This window comes from Ovis canadensis, chromosome 11 (genome assembly GCF_042477335.2).
Source record: "Ovis canadensis isolate MfBH-ARS-UI-01 breed Bighorn chromosome 11, ARS-UI_OviCan_v2, whole genome shotgun sequence".
Lineage (NCBI taxonomy): Eukaryota > Metazoa > Chordata > Mammalia > Artiodactyla > Bovidae > Ovis > Ovis canadensis.
In genome coordinates, this window is record NC_091255.1 from 53,808,125 (window position 1) to 53,830,480 (window position 22,356).

General features: G+C 55.2%; 1 protein-coding gene across 1 annotated transcript in view; it reads left to right on the top strand.

Moving 5' to 3' along the window:
• The window catches only part of WNT3 (Wnt family member 3), a 53,407-nt gene extending 31,600 nt beyond the window's left edge, over positions 1–21,807 (top strand). The window contains exons 2-5 of the mRNA XM_069542534.1: positions 10,661–10,902; positions 14,643–14,908; positions 15,485–15,972; positions 19,814–21,807. Of these exons, the coding sequence (XP_069398635.1) occupies positions 10,661–10,902; positions 14,643–14,908; positions 15,485–15,964 (988 nt within the window). The 3' untranslated portion in view covers positions 15,965–15,972; positions 19,814–21,807. The remainder of the gene's footprint in view (positions 1–10,660; positions 10,903–14,642; positions 14,909–15,484; positions 15,973–19,813) is intronic.
• The last annotated feature ends 549 nt before the right edge of the window (positions 21,808–22,356 follow it).

The window sequence follows — 22,356 nt, forward strand, 5'->3', positions numbered from 1 at the left end:
GCTTAGGATGCATCCCCACACTCACCCAGGGAGGAGAGTGGGGACAAAAGAGGCCCAGGGAAGGAACAGAGGAAAGAAGGAAGGGCAGGGTGACTCACTCTGTCCAGGTCTACTGGCTTCGCATCCCCTGTCTCCTGATCAGGAAGCAGAGCAGACCCGGGCGCTCGGTGCCAACGTTGGCTGAGCCTAGCCCGACCCACCTGCCTCCGGCTGGTTTCCGGAAGGCCCTCCCCACCTCTTGGCCTGAAGTTCTAGCGCCCTTGGAATGAGGTCCCCGCCCCCATCCTCATGCCTTACTCCCTTGGCTCCTGGCATCCAACACTCCTGCAATGAGCTTCCCCCACTGTCTCACTTTTTCCCGGTGCCCCCTGGAGGAGGCGAGGCCTCAAGCATCATTAGCTCTAGGACGGATCCCCCAGATCTGAACGTCTAGTCTCTGTCTTTCTCTTGGGCTCAGCTCTGCTTCTCCAACACTGTCTGGACCAGGGAGCCTGCAGGTCTCACCAGTCCCACAAACTTCCTCTGTCTTTTCCCCCAAACTGCTTAACCTCTTCCTTTTCTTGGTTGACAGGATCTCCATCTTTCTGATCATCTTGGCTCAAAATCTTGGTCATCCTTTCCTCCTTCCCGTTGTCTCTATGTGGCCCATCCTTGCTCACTGCGCCCTCTCTGCTCCTCAGGCCACTGTCCAGAGACCCGCAGCCACAGGCCCCACTAACCTAGATGGGAAGTGCTCGGGGTCCAGCTCAAATAGGCTTACCCCAGACCCATGAAACCTGTTCCAGGGTTCAGTTCAGTTGCTCAGTTGTGTCTGACTCTTTGTGATCCTATGGACTGCAGCACTCCAGGCTTCCCTGCCCATCACCAACTCCTGGAGTTTGCTCAATGTCCCTCAAGTTGGTGATGCTATCCAACCATCTTGCCTTCTGTCATCCCTTTCTCCTCCTGCCTTCAATCTTTCCCAGCATCAGGGTCTTTTCCAGTGAGTCAGCTCTTTGGATCAGGTGGCCAAAGGATTGGAGCTTCAGCTTTAACATCAGTCCCTCCAATGAATATTCAAGACTAATTTCCTTTAGGATTGACTTTTTGATCTCCTTGCAGTCCAAGGGACTCTCAAGAGTCTTCTCCAACACCACAGTTCAAAAGCATCAATTCTTCGGTGCTCAGCTTTCTTTATAGCCCAACTCTCACATCCTTACATGACTACTGGAAAAACCATAGCTTTGACTAGATGGACCTTTGTTGGCAAAGTAATGTCTCTGCTTTTTAATATGCTGTTTAGGTTGGTCATAGCTTTTCTTCCAAGAAGCAAGCATCTTTTAATTCCATGACAGCAATCACCATCTGCAGTGATTTTGGAGCCCAAGAAAATAAAGTCTGTCACTGTTTCCATTGTTTCCCCATCTATTCACCATGAAACGATGGGACCAGATGCCATGTTCTGGGGGGTGCAGCCAGACAGGCCTGAGACTCTCCTTAGCATAAACTGTCCCCCCAGTTCCTCCCCCAACTCCTTTCCCAGGCTTCTGTCTCTTGGTACCCACCCCCTAGCCTCATTCTGCAGTTTGATGATGTCTGTGCTTAGTCACTCAGTCTTGTCTCTCTCTTTGTGACTCCTTAGACTGTAGCCCACCAGGCTCCTCTGTCCATGGGGTTCTCCAGGCAAGAATACTGGAGTGGGTTGCCGTTCTCTTCTCCAGATGATGTCTAACAGATTAACATTCCAAAGCCCAGCTCAGGAACCTTCAATGGCTGCACAGGTCCCCGGAGTAAAACTTGGCACTCAGGGCCCCCTTCCCCTCTTCCGCTCCTTTGTAAGGTCCCTGGACTCTAGCTGGAGTGGACCCACTGCTGTTCTGTCTGCCACCTCTTGTCTGGGGCTCTTCCCTGGCACCCCAGCTGCATCACCCCCCACACCCCCGCAAGGGAGCCCAGCCATCCTTCACCAGCTCAGTGCCTGCTCCTTCACTGGGCCTTCCTGGTCGCCACTCCCTGGGACCTGCTTCCTCTCTTCCAGGATGCCCCTGCTCTTACCATATGCTGTCTGGCATGGGGGTTACTTGGGTGGTAAGCTACAGGTGCCTGGGGACCCTCTGTCACTTGTTCATGGCACACACGGCACCCAGACCAAGTAGGTGCTACAGGAATGCTTGTTGGTCTGTAATAGACAGATCCCTCCTGGTCTGGGTGCCCTGTGGTTTGTGGCTCAGTTCATCTCCATGTTTCCAATGCTTGGCACTCTCCCCAGTTCAATCATCACTTAAATGTGTTTTGAGTGAACAGGCAGGAAATGAATTTGTTTACCAAGGGAAGACTTTAACCTACTCTCCTAAGGGCAGGCACCTCAGTGCACTCCGCGTGTTTATTGCTCGCAGGGCTCCAGGCTGGATGGCTGGGGCTGAATCAAGGTGGGAAAGCAGCAGGAGGCCTGGGCCTTCCAGGCTCCCAGGCTCTTGCAGTTGCTTCTTCACTGACTCCTCCCTGAACCTTGGGTCCCAGCTCAGTGTGTGGACCCTTTCTACCCTCACCTTTCCCTTCCTGGGTATAAATAAGGCTGGTCCTGAAGCCACCCAAATCAACTTTTGGTGAGAACCATAGGACCTATTCATGCCTACTGAGCCAGTGAATCAGCTGCTGATGGGCAAGGTTCAGGGAGATCCTGATGAAAGGCGACCACTGGGGTATCTAGATCTGCTCTATGGGCCATGTGAGCCCCTTGGACTCTGAAGCAACCCTCTCTCCTTGGCTCTCCCTGAGATAGGTTCAGGGTTGGGTTGGGAGGGCATAGAGCTGTGCTTAGCACCCATGCAGCCCAAGTGTGCTCTAGGGAGGTTAAGCGGATGGGTAGAAAAAAGTATTAGCTTGTGACTCTTGACCTAGGTCCCTCCTCTCGCCTTGTCACAAGCTCCCTGCCAAAGCACCAGGGTAAGCCGCCCTTGCCACTCGTGTTTAAGTTGCAGGAGTTGGGTGCACCTGGGCCTCCTAGGCCCCTGCCCCTGCCCCGCCCCACTCACAGGGTACCTGTGTCCCTGAGTTTGTCAGGGTCCCCTCGTGATGTCCACCGGTCCTGAGTGGCCTCTTGAGCTAAGTAGAAAGGTAGTGGCCTTGAGTTCCAAGGCCAATGCTTGACTCTCTTCTTTCTGCCCATTTTCAAGACTTTCCTTCCCCTTCTGGAAGTTTCCATCTTGCCCCAGGCCAGAATTGGGCCCCTCCGGACCCAGAAATAGGAAGGGCATCTGTCCTGGAGCCAGCAGGTGGAGCACCAAGCTCTGGGCCATTGTAGGGTTTCCGGAAATATGGTGGTCATGCTGGAGGAGAGAGGAAAGGCCCACAAAGGAGGTGTTCTGGCTCCCCCCTTGTTCCATCTCCCCCACTTCCTCCCAGAACCCATGCCAGTCAGCTGAAGAGGCACTGATTCTTTGGGTTGGAATCTTAGGGTGCCCTATCTGGGGCTGGCAGAGATAGTTCCTTGCCATTAAAAGAGCTGAGGGCAAGTGGACCAAGACCCCAAGAAAGGCATGACTCCAGGAGACTCGGCCATGGATCCCACCCCAAGACTGGAGAGCCTAAGCAGGGACCCTGGACCCTTTTCCTGGGGTGCACGCTTGGACATGCCTTCCACAGCCCTGCCCATATGTGGCTGCATGACCTGGGAAAACAACAAAGTCTCTCTGGGTCTCAGTCTTCCCATCCAGAAAAGGAAGTGATTAGACTAGACCGGTGGCTCTCATCCTGCAGAATGGCCACAGATGGGGAGTGAGGGGAAGGTGGAGGGGTGGGCCTGTGGGTCCCTGCCCCCTCCTTTTCTCAGTTTAATCATGTTAAGTGTACAGCACAGTGGCATCAGGTTATGTTGGCAGTGTTGTCCAACCATCACCGCTGTTGCCAGAACTTTTCATCATCCCAAACAGAAACTGTATCCTGCCCTTCCCAGCCCCTAGCTGCCTCTAATCTACTTTCGGTCACTATGAAGTTGCCTGTTCTTGGCTCCGCATGTAAGGGGAGTCATACCATATCTGCCCTGTGTCTGGCTTATTTCACTTGGTATAATGTCATGGTTCACGTATGTTGTAGCATGTTTCAGAACGTCTTTCCTATTTGTGGCTGAATGATGTTGCACTGTATGGATTTGCCACATTTTGTTTTCCATTCATCTGCTGATGGACACTGGGTTAGTTCCACCTTTTGGCTGCTGTGAATAGTGTGGCCGTGAACACTGGTGAACACATATCCACTCGAATCCCTGCTTTCACTTCTCCTGGGTCTATACCTTTTCATACTGTTCATGGGGTTCTCAAGGCAAGAATACTGAAGTGGTTTGCCATTCTCTTCTCCAGTGGACCACGTTTTGTCAGAACTCTCCACTGTGACCCATCCACCTTGGGTGGCCCTACCTTGGAGTGGAATTGCTGGGTCATAGGAGCTTCCCAGGTGGTTCAGCAGTAAAGAATCCTCCTGCCAATGCAGGAGATGCAGGTTCGATCCCTGGGTTGGAAAGATTCCCTGGAGAAGGAAGTGGTAACCCACTTCCAGTATTCTTGTCTGGAGACTCTCATGGACAGAGGAGCCTGGCAAGTTACAGTCCATGGGGTCGCAAAGAGTCGGATGCGACTGAGTGTGCATGCGTGATAATTCTACATTTAGCTTTTGGAGGAACAGTCCCTCTTTTTATCTGTTTTGTGTACTGGGGAGAGGAAAGGCGGGTGTATATTTGGAAAAATATAGCTAACGAAAAACACCCTGAACTAGATGACTCCTGAGGCCTCTTTAATCGATCGAATAGTGCAATGTTGGAAGGGTCTAAGGTCAAAAATGTAGGTAAGTTTGATTGCAAGGGAGGCCACCTGGTTGGGTGCGGGTCCGCAGCTCACATGCCCGTTAAGGGAGGCAGGGTAGGGGACAGCGTGGTGTGCCCCCTCACCACGGCACGTGGTCCCTGCAGGGCAGGGCAGTGCTGGGTGGACAACAGAGTCTGTGGGTCCACAGGGCCACCGTCACAGGACCCTTGGGGGCCTCACACTGTATGCCGTCCATCTCAGCCGGGTCAGCACCAGGCAGACCCACCTCCAGCTTCTGGAGACAGAGGTGCCGTGGGTTGGTGAATGGCTTGGTGGGGGTGGGAGTCTGATGAGACCATGCATGGCCTTGAAGCGCAGCCGGTTTGGAGAAGGTCTTTCATCCTGAGAGGTCAACCCTGAGCCCTCAGGAGCCGCCTGTCGCCCGCTGGCACCTGCCACCCCGTCCGTCTGGCTGCCTGTGTCTGTCCTCAGCCCAGCTGGGCGGTGGGTGGTTGGGGTGGAGGGTGAGCTGTCCGTAGGGGAGGGTGGCAGGGCCCTAGGACCGGGCCGGGCAGGAGCTGGTATAAATAGCCCTGCCCAGCTGGGAAGGCCTGGCAGGGCCCTCCGCCCTCCCCCTCACCAGCTGCCGGTGCCAGGCGGGTCCCCACCTCTCTTGGGAGCCCAGCCATCGTCTCAGGTCCTAAATGGAGGAACTTCCTCAGCGGAACCGAGGAGTCTTGTCCTGTGTGTAGGTGGACCCTCCGGATGTTTGGAGGCCTGGGGAAAGGGGCTGAGGGGCTACAAAATGGCAGTAGGGGATCAGGCCCTTCGGGAAGGAGTTCTTTAATTCCTCCCCTGGAGAATCAGCGAGTGCTTGTCATGGGCCCGGCTGGGCCTTTCGTCGGCCAAGTGTGCTTGTGTTCATGTGTGCGTGTGTGTGTGATACGATGGGAGCGTGAGGGGAGGCACAACCTCCGTCCTCAGGGAACTCATACCAGCACAGCCATGGAATTGGAAACACATCATTTCAGCCCCTTGAGACAAGAAGGCCTGAGTAAGGTGAGAAAACACGGAGGGAGGAGAGGTTACTTCAGGCTGGGAGCCCACGACAGTCTTCAGAATGGAGGCAACCCAGGAATTGGAGGTTGAAGGCTGGGTGAGATGCTTGCCGGGAGCTTGGGCAGTGGAGGGTTGCTCCGGGAGGTGGCTGCTTGACACTCCACTTAAGGCCACTTGCACTTTGGTATGAAGTGAGGCTCACAGTGTGGCCTCCGCCCGGGGAACATGCACTTCACTGCTGGGGACAAGGAGCTGTGAGTCAATGCAAGTTAATGCATCTGTGGTGGGTGGAATCTCAGACATGAGCGTGTGTGGGCAGGAGGCTCGGGCCAGGTGTCAAGGCGTGTTTGGGGGGAGGGCAGCCATCCTGTAGATCAGTCCCACGGCCACAGCCTCATTGGCCCCAGCGCCAGCCCGTAGAGCTAAACCCCCATCCCCAGAGGCCCTGGCTCATTACTGGCAGGATGTCCATTTCTGAGCTGAAATCCCTGAATGGAGCATCCTGGAAAGATCCCTCTGCCCTTGCCCTCTGGGTTCTCTTTCACACTCGACCAGATCACAGATGTCTGTTCGGGCCACCCTGGTGAGGACTGAGCTGCCCGGAGAGGGGCCAGATTTGCTCTGGCCCAAAGCATCCTTCCCAGTGATGGATGGGAAGGGGCTCGGGAAATTCTGGTGTGTTCTGTCAAGTCAGGGATGGGAGGGCTCAGGAATGAGGTTGATGACATACCAGGGGACAAAGTGCTGGGGACGGCCCTAAACACACAGTAACCACCACAGCCATCACAACTAGAGGGCTTCGTACATGCCTGGAGCTTTGTGTCCTTCATCCCTCCCATCACGTGTATCTTCTAGATGAAGAAAGTGAGGCACAAGGGGTTAATGAAACACTTGAGATTGGCAGCTTGGGAACAGCAGAGCTGGATTTGAATGCAGGCAGCCTGGATTCAATGGGTTGAATATCCAGATATTCAATGGGTTGGACATGGAAAGCAGCAAGGAGACAGGGTTTGGTGGGAGGAGAGGAAAGAACTCAGATCTCCAAGGCTGGGTCTTGCTCTCTGAGGCCATCACTCCTGGAGTCAGACAAAATCTACAGTCGCCCAACTTCTCTGCCTCAGTTTCCTCATCTGTAAAACCAAGATGACAGCAGCCATGTCACAGAGCTGTTGCTGAGGATTAAGCAACATAGTATCTGTGAAGTGCCTGGCATAGAAGTGCTAAATAAGTGATGGTCCCTGATCTCCAGTGCTGCACATGACTGCAGGGGAAACAGGAAGTCTGCTTGCTGGAGGGGAAACGCAGCTGTCTGGGAGGAAGAATTCACAAGCAAGGGCGAGTGCCCCCAGGGGAGCACAGGGCATCACACCATGGCATCCGCTCCTGGGAGATGTTTGGGGGGCAGCTCTGGCCTTTGTGGCCAGCCAAGCCCTGCCAGGGTGTGGAACTCAGGCATGCTCCTGGGCTGGACAGGCCTGCTGGGGACCCAGGGGGGTGGAGGAGATAGGTGCAATCAGGGAGCAGGGAGCCCCTCAGAATGCTGGGATGAGGAGCAGCCTCACTGAGTGGAAATGAGGAGCCAGCAGGGCTTCCCCACACCCCGGCGCCCTTCCCTGCAGTGCAGCCAGCCTCACCTGGCTTCATGGGTCCAGCTTTGCCTTGGACAAGCCACTTCTCTCTGTGGATCTCTGTTTTCTCATCTGTATAATGGGCTTTGTGCTCTCTAAAGGCACCTCTTATAGGTTCTTATTTTGATCCAGCTTAGCTTGAGGGTGTGCTGGCCTGTGGCGCCAACAGGTGTGGGAAGAGGATGAAAAAGGAGGCAAGGAATGGGGGGTGGAAGAGGGGTGAAGGAAGGGTCCTTGAGTGCCCCTCGGGCCCTCCCTTCATTCCTCTGGGTAAAGGGAGTCTGGAGCCTTGGGGCCCTGGTGTGAGAAGACCAATAAATGTTGGCGGGGGAGCGATATGGGACAGAGCTCCTTGGTGCCAGAGGTGGTCGTGACACAGGCCTGCCCAGGTTGCAGGTTGCAGTGGAGCCAGGAGGCCAGGTTGAAGGACAGCATAAGGTCTGCAAGGCCAGTCCACCCTTCCAGGGACAGGCATGGATGGAGGCTCCTGCAGTGGGAGACTGGGGAAGGCTCTGGCCAAAGGAAGGGACATGGAGTTTGGGCAGTGGGGGCCAGGTGTCTCTCCCCATGATGCTCTGGGACAGTTAGAGGCCAGACTAGGGTATGAGGAGGGAGCAAAGAATCGCCATATTCCTTTGGAGGGTCTGTCGTCGCCTGCTAATGGAGCATATGCACGTTTGATCCCTGGGTCGGGAAGATCCCCTGGAGGAGGAAATGGCTACCTGCTCCAGTATTCTTGGCTGGGAAATCCATGGACAGAGGAGCCTGACGGGCTGCAATCCATGGGGTTGCAAAAAGTCGGACATGATTGAACACACAATATATGTTGATTATCATTATTGTCACAATAACCAGTTTATAACTGTAAATGGCAGAGGCAGGGAGGGCAACCCAGCAGATGCTGTGTGCGTCCTGGTGCCCGTCGTGGGGCTCTGGGCCGACCCACCCTATCACCTGGGTTCAGTCTAGAGGCCCAGGGTGCAGACGGGCCAGGCCTGCAGCCACTCCTACCCTGCAGGGCCCAGGCAGGCACTGCCCAGAGGAGGGTGGTACGTGCCCCGCGTGCTCTGGAATCAGGTGAACAGGTTCCAGTAAGCCATCCCTTGGTAGCTCTGTGGTCTGGGTTGGTTACTCCACCTGTCTGGCTAAGTCATGGGAAACGAGCTGCTGTAACAACCCTCCTAGGTCCTAGAGTTGCTACAAGGACTAAATGAGGCAGATCCGAGGAAGAGGCTTGGCCTGTGAGGGGCACAGAAGAATTCTCTAATTAGCTAATCTCAGGGGGAAGTCAGGCCTGCAGCATATCCCTCCTTCTCCTTGAAAGGGTTTGGCATTCAAGATCTGGAAATTTCTCATAAATGTTACCATCCAGACTCCCATCCCTCCCCAATGGAAAAATGAGGGCCCGCCTGTGTCTCTGATAATGGAGCCCAGAGCCAGCTCCAGGTGGAGGGCACCACGCCCCTCCATGGTGCCCGTCACGAGCGTGTGATAAGAGCTGTTAAGTGGCAGACATTTGGTTCATCCCTGTGTCTAGTCCAGAAAACTCTTGTGTGCTTTTCCCTGACCTGCCTCTCAGGTCTTCTGCACCTTCCTCCTAAGGCTTCGTCTTCATTTCGTCCCGGGGACTTGTTGGAGGCCACTGCCAGCCCAGAGCCTTGGTCAGTGCTGTATACAGGCAGAGAGGAAGTGGGTCCTGATGCCTACCCTGTTCCAGCTCATGCTGGCCCTGATCACAGACAGGGCTGATTGAAATTGGCCTTGAAGTCTACTGAGACCCACTGAGTCTACTGAGATCGTTCTCTCAGCTTCTCTCACAAAATGTCATTCCTCCTGTTCTGTGCTGGGGAGGAGAGTGGAGGAGGAGCACCTTGGTTTTCCAGTATTTTAATCTCTTGTTCCTCCTCCTCCTCCAGCTCCCACAAGACCTTTTCCCCCATTCACTCTTTTCTTCTTATTATTTTATTTTTGTCTTTCTTTCCTTCCCTTTTTTTCTTTTCCTCCTGTTCACTCTTTATAAAACCCAAGAGGTTGACAGGCTATTGGTTGAATAGTGGGGTGGTAGAGGGACATGATTTGATGGAGGTTATTTGTGTCGGATTGGGGGCTATGATCTGAGGTCTTCTCCCTCCTCACCCTGAGCTAAACTTTCATGAAACAAAGCCAAGCTTCAGTCTCTGGTCAGAGAAGAGATGGAGCTCTGGAAACTTCTAGGGAGCTGCAAAGATGGTCACGGAGGCCCTGGTGGACCAAGGACAGAGGACCTGGGGAGAGATGCTGGGAGGCTCTGGGCTAGGTGGGCATCACCCTCAGAAGAGGCTGAGGAGCATGGCCATGGGTGGCACGTGTGCATGTGTGCATGTGTGTGTATGTATATGTGTGTGTGTGTGTATGTGCGTTTGTGTGTGCACAAGCTCCCTGCTGGGACTGACACTTTTCTACTTTTTGCTTTCTCTGAAATGTGATGGGGGTCAAGCCAGCTCCTGCCATCTTGCTTTCTGTAGATTTTGTTTCCTTCCCATGGATCACTGGTAATCTCCCATGTGGCCCTAGAAACCAAAACTCCCAGCCTGACCCCTCCCTATCAGGGAAATTGGCCCAGAGCTTGGGAGGGACTTGACCTGGGCCCCTAATACCATCTTTCCATCCAGGGTCCTTTTTATAGCATTGCACTGCCCGCTGGTGCCCCTGAAAGCTGGAAATGCCCACAGCAGAGGGCTGACTGCCTTAGATCAGTGCTCTGCACTTCAAGGGACAGTGCACAGCTAAGGTCAAAGGCAGCGCATTCGTTCATTCATTTATTTGTATTTGGCTGTGCTGGGTCTTGGTTGTGGCACACGGGCTCCAGTGTGTGTGGACTGTGTAGTTTGCCGCATGTGGGTTCTCTAGTTGAGGCACGTGGGCTCAGTAGTTGCAGTGAGTGGGCTTAGTTGCTCCTCGACATGTGGGATCTTAGTTCCCTGACCAGGGATTGAACCCACGTGCCCTGCACTGGAAGGCAGATTCTTAACCACTGGCCCACCAGGAAAGTTCCAAAGGCAGCACATTCAGACACCAAGTTTCTCAGGACTAGGGGTTCAGGCTCACGGGCCTTCAGCGGCTCCACCTCCCCTGAGTGCTCACAAGAAGAAACGATGCCCACGAGGGACCATGTGCTTGGTGCCTACAGTGCCACTACCCTCTGTCTGCCTGCAGGTCCCTCGCACTGGGCCAGCAGTACACATCCCTGGGCTCACAGCCCCTACTCTGCGGCTCCATCCCAGGCCTGGTCCCCAAGCAGCTGCGCTTCTGCCGCAATTACATCGAAATCATGCCCAGCGTGGCAGAGGGCGTGAAGCTGGGCATCCAGGAGTGCCAGCACCAGTTTCGGGGCCGCCGCTGGAACTGCACCACCATCGATGACAGCCTGGCCATCTTCGGGCCCGTCCTCGACAAAGGTACTGTCTCTGGGCAGGATAGGAGGTTGGGGGGTATGTGGTTCAGGATACAGGCGTTCTTCCACATCAGGGTGCCTCAGCTCTGAACCCAGGGTCCCCAGAAAAGCTGGTCACCTCCACACAAAGTGGGCCAGGTCCCTGGCCTGACCCAGGCTGTCACTGTGGCTGCCACACCTTCTCAGGTGCTTCTGGGGGTGCTGAGCAGCCTAGAGATCCTGAGATCCTAGGGTGGGCTAGGAGGCTGTGGGTGTTCTTCCCTCCTGGCTGGCACAGCGGATGGCCCCAGGCTTTGATGTGGACTTCTGTGACATTTTCCGAGTGCTGTGTTAAGTGCTATGCAAATCTAGCTTTAGGGTGAGATGAAAGCACCGCCAGCCTGAGGTCTCTCCCACATAGAAAATTCTGGAGCCGGGGAGGCTGCCTGGTGCTGGTGGTATTGCATGACATTCTGTGAGTAGTTTCTGTGCCTGAGGACTATGGTGGGACTCGAAAACCTGCTGGCCTCTGGGTAACTTTCCAGCCATCATGGAGATTCACGGGTTGTGTCTCAAATGAATGGGATTCACATAACTTTGAACATGAAGGCACTGGGAGAAAGGGATAAGGTGGGCGACTGGTCCCAAGAAGGAGACTTTGGGGCTGATGAGTTCTGGGCTGAAGATGGGCAGCTCTTTGAGCAATTGCAGTGTCTAGGAATGCAGTGACCCTTGCTGCCCTCCCGGGAGCTATCATTTCTTTTCTGCAACAACTTGAAGCCTCTCAGCCACCACCAGGGCTTTGGCACCCAAACCGGTGAACCTGGCCTTCCCTCCGTTTAGAAGAGCTGCATTTACTGCTAGAAAGAAAAGGGACCCGAGAACCAGCTGGACCTGGGGAAGGGTTGGTGGGGGGAATGGCAGGGAATGCGTGAGGGAAGCCGACCCCCGTTTGGGAGTGCAGTCCCCGTTTACCTGCGCCTCTGGTGCGCCTTGTAAGTCCGACCTACAGGCTATTGTCACGGGACAGAAGGGCAATTAGCGAATCAATGGATGATGATTCTGTTTACGCTTCTATTACCAAAGCTAATTATTCCCGGTTTACATAAAAGGTTTGGCCTCTAATTGGGGCCAAGTGGCGGCGGTTTGCATTTCAAACTTGATCTCGCCGGCGTGTCAGTCTCACCGCCTTCCGGGGCCCCACCTCGGGCCAGGTAGCGCTTAATAAAACAGCCTGGCGTCTAGACGCGCTCCCCAAAGCAAGACTCACCTTCTGATTGCTCTTCTTCGCGCGGGATGTGAAAACCTGAGAAAACCGGGTCTCTGAGCTTATTATCCCTTCAAGTCTGTGTATAACGTTTTAAATCCCCGTTGTAGGTTCTAGGACTTGCCCACATCCCGAAATTGCAGGACAATTTTGTGATGGGGAGGCGTGGGTAGGATGTCAGAGAAAGGAACGTGAGGGGAGCTCAGGTTCCCAAGTCAGAGAAAGGGGAACTCAGCGGTCTGCGGGAGGAGGCCCCCCACCCCGCGCCCGCACGCGCTCCCCAGTGCCCGAAGCCTGGCGTGAACGGGTTCGAACCCCGCTATGGGCTCCACGCTCGCGCCCCGCCTCTGGCGAGCCCCCTACCCGCGCCGGGCAGGCTGCCAGGGTAGACCTCTGCCCCCGGCTTTGAGACCCAGGGTGGCAGGGAGGCGGTCTGTGCCGGGGCGCGCGCATCTTCCGCGGCCGCCGGGGACCGACTCCCCGGGGCCGGCGCGCCCGGAGCGGCGGCAGGGGGCGCCGGGGTCGGCGGCCGGAAGGCGCGAGGCGGCGAAGGCGGGCTGCGGGCGGCCGGGGATCGCGGTCCCCGGGCGGGGCGGGGGCGGGGGCGGGCGGCCCGGAGGGGCTTAGGCGGCTTGAAAGCCGCCCGAGCGGCGCCCCCCACCGCGCGGCCCGGCCCCGCGCCCGCTGCGGCCGCCGCGCCATTCACACGCCCTCTGGCCATTCGGCGCGGCGCGGGGGCGGGGGGCGCCGCTTCAATGGGGATTTCGCGGGCCGGCGCCGGGGCTGGGGGCGCGGCCCGGCCGCGGGAGCCGCCCGTTGCTACGCGGTGGCGGCCGGCCCGGCGGCCCGGACCCGGCGGCCGCATTATGCGGGTAATGCGGTGTGACACCGCGCGAACAAAGGCGGATTGAGCGGCCCAGCGGGCCCCGCCGGACGGGGACCGGCACAGCGGGGCTGTCAGCGCCGCTCCCAGGCTAATCCCCGCCCCGCCCCCGCCACCCCCGCGGCCCCGGGGCTGGGAACCGAGCGCGGCCCGGGGCCCGGGCGCCGCCGCCGCCCCGAGAGGCCGCGGGCCGGCCGGAAGCGAGGCGCTCGCCCTCGGCGCCCTCGGCCTCCGGGGCGCTGAGGGGTGGGCAGCCCCGGGCCGGGGTCGGAGCCGGGGCGCCGCGCGTTAGGCCTCGCCCGCCCCGTCGCAACCGGCCGGGGCTGAGCGGGTCCAGTGCCCGGGCGGGCAGCTCTCACTCCCCGCCAGCCTGCCCGCGAAGGGGGTGCGTCCTCCTTTGCCGGTGGTCCACGAGGGCCCCGGGGCCTCTACAGAGGCGGCAGTGGCCACGGGGGGCGGGGGGGGGGATTCCGGTCTCCCTGGTCCGCCGAGACCAGAGCCACAGCCCAGGAAAGGAGACATCATGCAGGCCAGCAGCCCGGTGTTCGGCAGCCTGCCTGGCCTTGGGCAGGTCGCCGCCCGGTTCCCGGGTTCCTCACCAGTAAGGAGAAATGGTTGGACAGCAGGTCTTCCAGGCCTTTGCCTCCCTAGTCGTCAATGTCTGTATCTGCAAAATGGGCCTATAAGAAGGCTTTCTGCCTCATAGGGTAAGAGGATTAAATGGGATAAAGCACATGAAGGGTAGAATCTGGTGAATACCCACCACTCAAGGTGGTTATCATTATAACAAAGTTGGGGCAGCACCCTGAGAATCTTTCTCTTTGCTGGATCCTGGGACAGAGGCAGGGCATGTGCCCTGTGTCCCTCCATCCTCCTGAGAGGCGCTTGACCTTCTTAGTCCAAAACCTTGGCTTTGTCCTGGGTAGAGGAAAGGAAAATGGAAGGGGGAGGCTGAGATGCCAACCACTGTTTTCTTGGTCAGGAACAATTGTACCTATTTTACAAAAAGGGTAACTGAGGCTCAGAAAAGGAAAGGGTCAGGGCTTCCCTGGTGGTCCAGTGGTTTAGACTTCATATTCGCAGCACACGGGGCAGGGGCTCCATCCCTGGTAGGGACACTGGGATCCCACATGCCATATGGCACTGGCAAAAAAAAAAAAAAAAAAAGGAGGAAAGCATCTGCCCAGATGTGTCCAGGTAGGGAACGAGGGGACTTGGGCAGGTTTTGGCTGTTGGTACCCAGGCCTCACTCCCCACAGACCTCAGGCTCTCAGGAATGGGAGGGCCCAGGCCTATGCTGGATCTCCACTTTGGATAGGCAGAGGGTAGGGGGACCTGGGACCCGGACAGATCAAGGGCACCTTATCTCTTCAGCAACCTGCCAGAGCTGTCTTCCCACCCATTTCTAACAGGCTCTACTCTGCCAGTTAGTGATTCTGGGCCTCAGTTTTCTCACTAGGGGCTGGGCCAACCAAAGAGGGAATGGCATCTGGGTTCCTTCCTTTCCATCGGGGCTGGTGAGCCCCCTTTGGTAGCTGGGGAAGTCAGGGGTCGGGGGTGGGGGCTTTGTCTCAGGACCCAGTCTGAGCAATGCCTCCCCGTGGCCTCCCTGCAGCCACCCGAGAATCGGCCTTCGTGCACGCCATCGCCTCAGCCGGCGTGGCCTTTGCAGTCACGCGCTCCTGTGCGGAGGGCACCTCCACCATCTGTGGCTGCGACTCACATCACAAGGGGCCGCCTGGCGAGGGCTGGAAATGGGGCGGCTGCAGTGAGGATGCTGACTTCGGGGTGCTTGTGTCCCGAGAGTTCGCAGATGCACGTGAGAACAGGCCAGACGCACGCTCAGCCATGAACAAGCACAACAACGAGGCTGGCCGCACGGTGAGCCCCGGCCACCCTCCCCACAGCCCTGCCTGAGACCCCTTCCGGGACCTGTCCCTGCCCCTCCCTGTGGCCCATGTGCACGCTGGGCTCCCTGCTCTCCTTTCTCCTTGGACTGTTCCCCAGCCCCCAGCTTACTCCTGCCCCCAGGATGTTGTCAGCCCACAAGTGTGGCAGCCCCAGGGAGTGAGTACCAAACAGCCCATCCTGGGTAATTTAGCTGCCTGTGTAGCTGTGAGACCCCTGGGCCTGGCTTTGAATTCAGCCTCCATCCTTTCCTAGGTTACTTGACTTAAGGCGAGTCACTTAAGTTCCCAGCCTCCGTTTCCCTATCTGTTAAACGGGGGTCACAATCCTTATTTCCCAGGGCTTTGAGAAATGAATGCGGTTTCTGCCAATGCCGAGGTGTGAAGGGGAGGGAAGCAGGGAAGAGGTGGTCACCATTCTTAGGTCTGACTCTCAGCCCCCAGTCCATTCTCATCCTGGCATAGGGGAGGAATAGAGGAGGTTTCAGCGATGGGGGTGGGAGGGCCTGGTGGGGTCCGTCTGGGGACCAGCTGCGGCTCCTCTTCCCAGACCATCCTGGACCACATGCATCTCAAGTGCAAGTGCCATGGGCTGTCGGGCAGCTGTGAGGTCAAGACCTGCTGGTGGGCCCAGCCCGACTTCCGCGCCATCGGCGACTTCCTCAAGGACAAGTACGACAGCGCCTCGGAGATGGTGGTGGAGAAGCATCGGGAGTCCCGCGGCTGGGTGGAGACCCTCCGCGCCAAGTACGCGCTCTTCAAGCCGCCCACCGAGAGGGACCTGGTCTACTACGAGAACTCGCCCAACTTCTGCGAGCCCAACCCCGAGACGGGCTCCTTCGGTACCAGGGACCGGACTTGCAATGTCACCTCCCACGGCATCGACGGCTGTGACCTGCTCTGCTGCGGCCGCGGCCACAACACGAGGACGGAGAAGCGGAAGGAGAAATGTCACTGCATCTTCCACTGGTGTTGCTATGTGAGCTGCCAGGAGTGTATCCGCATCTATGACGTGCACACCTGCAAGTAGGGAGCCAGGTAGGGTGGCTGGGTGGGGAGGCTGGGGGGCGGGGCCTTGGTGAGGGCCCTGGGTTTGCCTGTCTTCTCTTCTTGACGACCCCGTTCTACTTCCGGGTGACCCAGGAGATGTATGTTTCCACGGCCACAGTAGGAAGGCAAGATTTCCCAGGCTTCAGTGGGAATGGTCCTTGGGCAGTGTCTTGGTGGATTATACAAAGCACAGATAATAACCAAGCTTGTGCAAATAAGGCTCCAAGCAGTTGATTCAGTGCATGTACAAGTTAATAAATTATGAGCCAGGCCAGTTCACACAGCCCCTAGCTGTCATGATTGAGCATCCATGGAGCCAGAGTTGGGGGTATTGTGGGATTGGAAGCTGGGCCCCCTGACTTCTGGTCTTGACTTGGCTCCTGACTTCCTGTTCTTTTCACTCCTCTGGGCCTCAGGTTCCTTACTGTAAAGTGAGGGGGTTAAAATACTTGGAATAGGAGGCCCCAAAGTCTCTTGTACCCCTGGGGCAGAGTCATTTTGCATCCACCTTGAACTTAGAAGGCAGGATTTTGCACAAGCATAACTCCTACCACCCTCAGGAGGTGGGTGGGGGGAAGCGGTGTGTAAACCCGTATCCCGGCACATCTGAGGCTTGGGTGGAGCGGGGCGCACTCTCACGGCGTTTATGGCCGGTGATGGGGAGGAGGAAGGAGTCAAGTTCAGAGTGATGGTGGTGAGTAATCGAGGGATCAAAGACAGCTAGAGTATGTTCCCAGGCTTCCCAGAGGTGGCCTGCGTGGGAGACACTGTTGCCCAGCCCTGGGGTCCATAGGTCCCCAGAACAGGTCAAGGTTGGCATGTGGTGGTCCTGTTCTTGGAGGGTTTCTCAGGCCCCTGTGCCCTCTCTCCTATTTCTCTGGCCTGAGAAAGGGCCTGGTCCATAGCGATCTGAGGCACAGTCCGGCTGCCACCACTTGGCAACTGTGTGACCCCAGCAAGACTGTCCCTTCCTCTGTCGTCCTCCCCAGAGCTGCGGTGAGGAAGTGTGAAGGGCACTGGGAACAGTGCTCGGTTCACTGAGGAGGACTCAGCTGCCTGGGTCATTGCTGCCCGGGGCCATGTTGGCAAGGGCACCCCACTGGGCAATGTGGTTGGCAGGGGTCAGGCTTCTCTGCAACAGGGAGGGACTGCACGAGCAGGGGAGAGCTCTGATTGAGGGGTGACTGACTCAGCCATCTCGGGAGCCCCTCTGTGTAGCTCAGGTTCCATTCTGGCAGGGACGGAGTCCAGAGAGACAGCAGGAGGCACCACTTCTCTGGGTGCCTGAATAAAAGCAGTGTGGGTAGTGGAGAGAGTGCCCAGGTAGGTCCAGCCCCACCGCTTCTCAGCTGCAGCCAGCTCCCTCACTTGCACGTAGTGGTGATGATGGGAGCCTGGCAAGAATGTTATGAGGGTTGAGCAAGCTGGCAGATGTGAATGCTGGTCTGAATGCAGTAATAACAGAAAGTGATAAATGCCGTCAGAGCGCTGACACGAGGGCAGTCATCCTGCGAGAAGCGGTGTCATCACTTGGGCAGTTACATTTAACTGCTTTTCAGAATGATGGAAGAAAAATCAGGGCATAGGCGAGAACTCTCAGGCTCACTCTGCATGTCAGGAAAGACTGAAAGCTGCAGTGCCTCCTTGCCCTGACATCTCCTCTGCCAAGCAGGACACAGCTCTGGCCATTATGAGAAGGCTACGGGGGAACCAGGCTTCAGGACACTAGCTCTGGAGTGGGCACAGGGAGGCTGTTTGTGTAGCCTGCCCATTGTGGCCCAGGGCCCTGCCTCCAGAAAGCCCCAGTCTGTAGGTCCTGCAGAGGCCACTCTGGCAGCAGCCCAGGCCCCGGCAGTGGCTCCAGGATGTCACAGCTCCGTTCCAGCTCCTCTCCTCCCTTCCCCTCTGAGGGCAGCTGAGTGAAGCCAAGCCATCTGCTGAGTCGGCAGGTGTGCTGGGTGGGCCCTCAGTGTCCAGAAAAATCCCCCACCTGTGATCTGATACAGATCCCAAGAGCCAACACTCCCCGTTTCTGAAACGGAATGGCATTTCCCCCTGTGGAACATACTACATGGATGTGGTAGATGGTGGCCCCTGGGCCTCTCATATACAGAGCCCTTGCTCTGGGACATGTGGAATCTTGTCTCCCCATGTGGTGCCCTTTTCACTAACAGTTTTTGTTGAGTGATTTGGGGCAAGTGGTTTTGCCTCTCTGAGCCCCAGTTTCCTCATCTGTGAACTGGGGGATAAGAACCGTGATCCTTGCAGGCTTGTGTGGATGAGAGCCCTGTGCACATGAAAAGCCCTGATACAGGGTCCAAGGAGGAGGGAACACCCCAAAGCCTGGCCTCCAGGAGCAGCTTCCCTGCGGCCTGCTGCTGTTTCAGAGCCACAGGCTGAGACCATTACCTGCCTGTCCTTTCATCTACCTGACACTCTGCAGGCAGGATGGGAACTTCCGAGACAGGCTGGCGCAGGTGGAAGAGGGCAGGGTGTCCCCGAGCAGGACGCATGCCCTCCACACGCTCGAGGAGGAGCTCAAGCCTTTCCCTTATGTAAGGGCCTTCCTTATGGAGAAAACCTCTCCACTGCTTGTCGATTGTGTCCGGTGTCTCAGGCGAACCACTGATGTCCCACCTCACGAGGCCCAGTTTTGTGCCTTTGTTATTCTGATGCTGTGACTGCAGCAAGCTAGAAAGGGCTCTGCACAAGAGGCAGGTGGCCTGGCAAACCCCAAGTCCTGGCTCTGTCACTGAGTTGTTTCAAGATTTTGGACATGTCTTTGGAATCTCACTGAGTCTGTTTCTCCTCTTGTAAAAGTCTCCTACTGACCAAGGAGTTCACGGTTGATGGGGAATGCCCATCAGAGCCCTTTGGGCTTCAAATCTTTTGTGACATGTAAATACATATCTGAGCACACACACACATCTTGAAATACATACACAAATGAAGAGAAGGTACACATTGGTGCTCCCTTGAGGAGGAATTTTTCATAATACAATAGGCTTTCTTCTGCGTGGACAGCTTGATACAGAAACAGTGGACAAGAGTCTACAAAGTTGGGAATTGGGCCCTAGATCTGCAGGGTTTCTCCCAGTCTCTATGCAAGGCAGGTTCCTCTATCAGGCGAGTTACCTAGACTGGCTTTCTGTTGCCCCAGCCCCAGCTAGAAGGTGGTTGTTGTTCAGTTGTGTCTGACTCTGCGAGCCCATGGACTGCAGCATGCCAGGCTTCCCTGTCTATCACCATCTCCTGGAGTTTGCTCAAACTCATGTCCATTGAGTCAGTGATGCCATATAACCATTTCATCCTCCGTCATCCCCTTCTCCTGCCTTTCATCTTTCCTAGCATCAGGGTCTTTTCCGATGAGTCAGCTCTTTGCATCAGGTGGCCAAAGTATTGGAGTTTCAGCTTCAGCATCTGTCCTTCCAATGAATATTCGGGGTTGATTTCCTTTAGGACTGACTGGTTTGATCTTTTTGCTGTTCAAGGGACTCTCAAAAGAGTCTTCGAAAAGCAGTTTGAAAGCATCAATTCTTCGGCGCTCAGCATTTTTTATTGTCCGGCTAGAAGGTGGGAAAGCAGGATTTGGATCCCAGCGTGTAGATGCTCAAGCCCTGCTGTAGCTCACACGCCCTTCCTCAGCGGTTTACCCCAGGGAGAGTAAGGAGCACGGGACAGCCACTCGAGTCCCCCCCAACATTACCTCCCAGTTCAAGAGAAACGCTGAGTAAGACATGGAACCAACAGCCTCTGAGCTTTGCATCCTGTGGGTGGTCCCTCTGGGAAAACCACCACGTTCCTAATTCTTCCTCTTTGCTTCCCAAAGGGCACTGGGAACGGGTGAAGTGTGTGGCTGGGCAGATTCACCGAAGCCCTACGGGAAGCAGGACCCAGAGCTGGGCTCGGCCCTCAGCATCAGACAGCATGGAATCAGGACTCTTGCCCGACGCACGTGTGGTAAATGACCTGGACCCAACCCGCCGCTGCCTGGGGGGCCTCCCTCCCTCTCTCTCATCTCAAGTTTCTCCCCCTACTCTGGACGGTGTGTGGTTTTTAAAGAAGGGGCTTTCTTTTTTAGTTCTCCAGGGTCTGATAGGGACAGACCCGAGGCTTATCTTTGCACATGTTAAAGAAAATAAAAATGGAAAAAGAAAACAAAAACCCACTTCTACTCCAACAGAACAGGCTGGGCTCAGGTGAGCTGCTCTGCCTGGTGGTAAAGACATCGACGTGGGCAACATTCTGTTTCCCGATGGCTTCTCCCGGTGACATTCCAAGATGCCTGTGAGGTGGGAGTTAGGAAGTAGGACAAAGCCCCGCAGTCTCTTTTGCTCTGTCTGCTCCCATTCGAATCTGATAGACTTTCACATTCTGATAAAAGCCATAAGTTTAGCTGGGATCAAGTGGTAGGGAGGCCACGGCCATCGTTAGAGTCAGGTTTCGAGTTTGAAGAACCGGGAGTTCCGGGCGTTTGAAGAGCAGCTGTATGTTCTTCTCAGTCCCCTTTTCTCTGTAACCCTGTTCTGCACGAGAGGCTCTTGTGAACTGCAGTCAGATCTCAAAAATCTTTTTCTACCATTCTGCAGTTTCCACCATTAACGCAGTACTTTTTTTTTTTTTTCCCTTTCTGTAGTGAACGTTGTAAATAGGTTATGTGTAGGGGGCAAGACTTCTCCAGCTTAGATGGCTTCCTGAAGAAAGTGGTGTCTTTAAAGGGGCCATGCTGCCCCTCCCAGCCCTGCTCACCTGCAGATTCTCCATACAAACTCCAGGTTGAACAGCTGGACTGTAGGTCACCTGAGTATAAACGAGACAGAGGGTCAGAGGGAGAGCAGCCGTCTGTTCCTCCAGTTCCGACTCCGTGGCCAGTAGATGGGGAGGATACAAATGCTTCCTTCCTTTGCTCTCCTCTGAGGACACACTGTCCTACATCCTCTTCTCCCTTTGGTCTGTGTGAGGAACCAGAAACGCAGAGTTCCTTCACACAGGTCTTCAGGCCTCACCTGTGCGCCGATAGCATCAGTCCATGCAGTCTCCGAGGATCAGGATTAGGTGTTCAAAGTGGGGCGCCGTCACTTGCTCCCTGGGGTAGAGCATCTCACAGCTGAGTTCTCCTTGATGCACGCGGGTCCTCTGGAGGGTCTTAGGGGAAGTGAGCACAGTGGCGGCAAATGGCTCTGCCTTAAGGAGAATCAGAAGAGATGCAATAGGGGCCTAGGCTAGAACGAAGTGACTCCTTCCTTCCCCCCTTCTCTCTCTGGTCTGCCTAACACTGACCTAAGATACCGGGTTAAGCCATCTTCCTACGTGCTCAGGCAGGTTCGCCCAGGACGATCGTCTAGAAGCCGTGCCTGCACACCCGAATCTGCTGGCATCGAGCCCTGCTCAAGATCCTCATGCCACCCCCTCTAGAGAGTCTGAAATGCCCCTCCCCATCTCATCTCTTAAGACTGAAAAAGTTTTAAATCATGTCAACCAGATAATGCTTGCTTTATGTGAGAATTCTTTCGGCAGAATGGATACCAATTTTCACGACAGTCTTTTCCTATCTATGTATTCTATATTAAAAGTGATAAAGTCATGTTTCTGGGGCGTATTCAAGTAGCTGACAAGTAATTATTTAATAATAGTACATTGAGTGCACTGTAATTATTCTCGCCGTAGTCAGGTCATAGTATCCAACAGAAATTTCCTACCAACCTGCTGTATCCAAAGTTTTGTAAAAAGTTGTAGAAGTTGTTGATCTTTTTGATTTTATATTCAAAAAGTCTCTTTTTATAAATATTATTTATTATACAATGTATATACCTTTGAGTTAACTAAGATTATATATTATATAAATATATATATATTTGGAGAAAATATATTTCATCATGCAGTTTTTTTCTGTTAAGTCATTAAAGAGAAGGTAAACAAACTGAAAACGGATACATTGTACAGTGTGTGGAGTTTCCAGAGTCATGCTCAGGAGGTCCAGAATATCAGGTGCTAAATGTGGGAGCCTCCACTTTCACTCCGAAATGAGGGGCCCAACTTAAGGTCATCTCTGTTTTCTCAGCAAGATCACCTGAGATGTCATCGACAATAGGTCTGATCCACTCAAGGGCTTTCTCACAGGCTTACTTTGTTCTAAGTCAGCTTCTAAAAGAATTTCCACTTTTATACCTGAGTGACTTGGGCAATAATTCATCTCATAGACTCCAGCACTTCCAATGCACAAATTAATGTCACAGACACTCAAGAGATATGGCTCAAGGCTAATGGACCATGGGGTTGGCCACCAACTTAATCCCTTTCAAACCCGTGTTTTCAACTCTATTTATGGGGAAATAGAATTTACCCTCCTGAAAATTAAACTTTGAGTGGAAA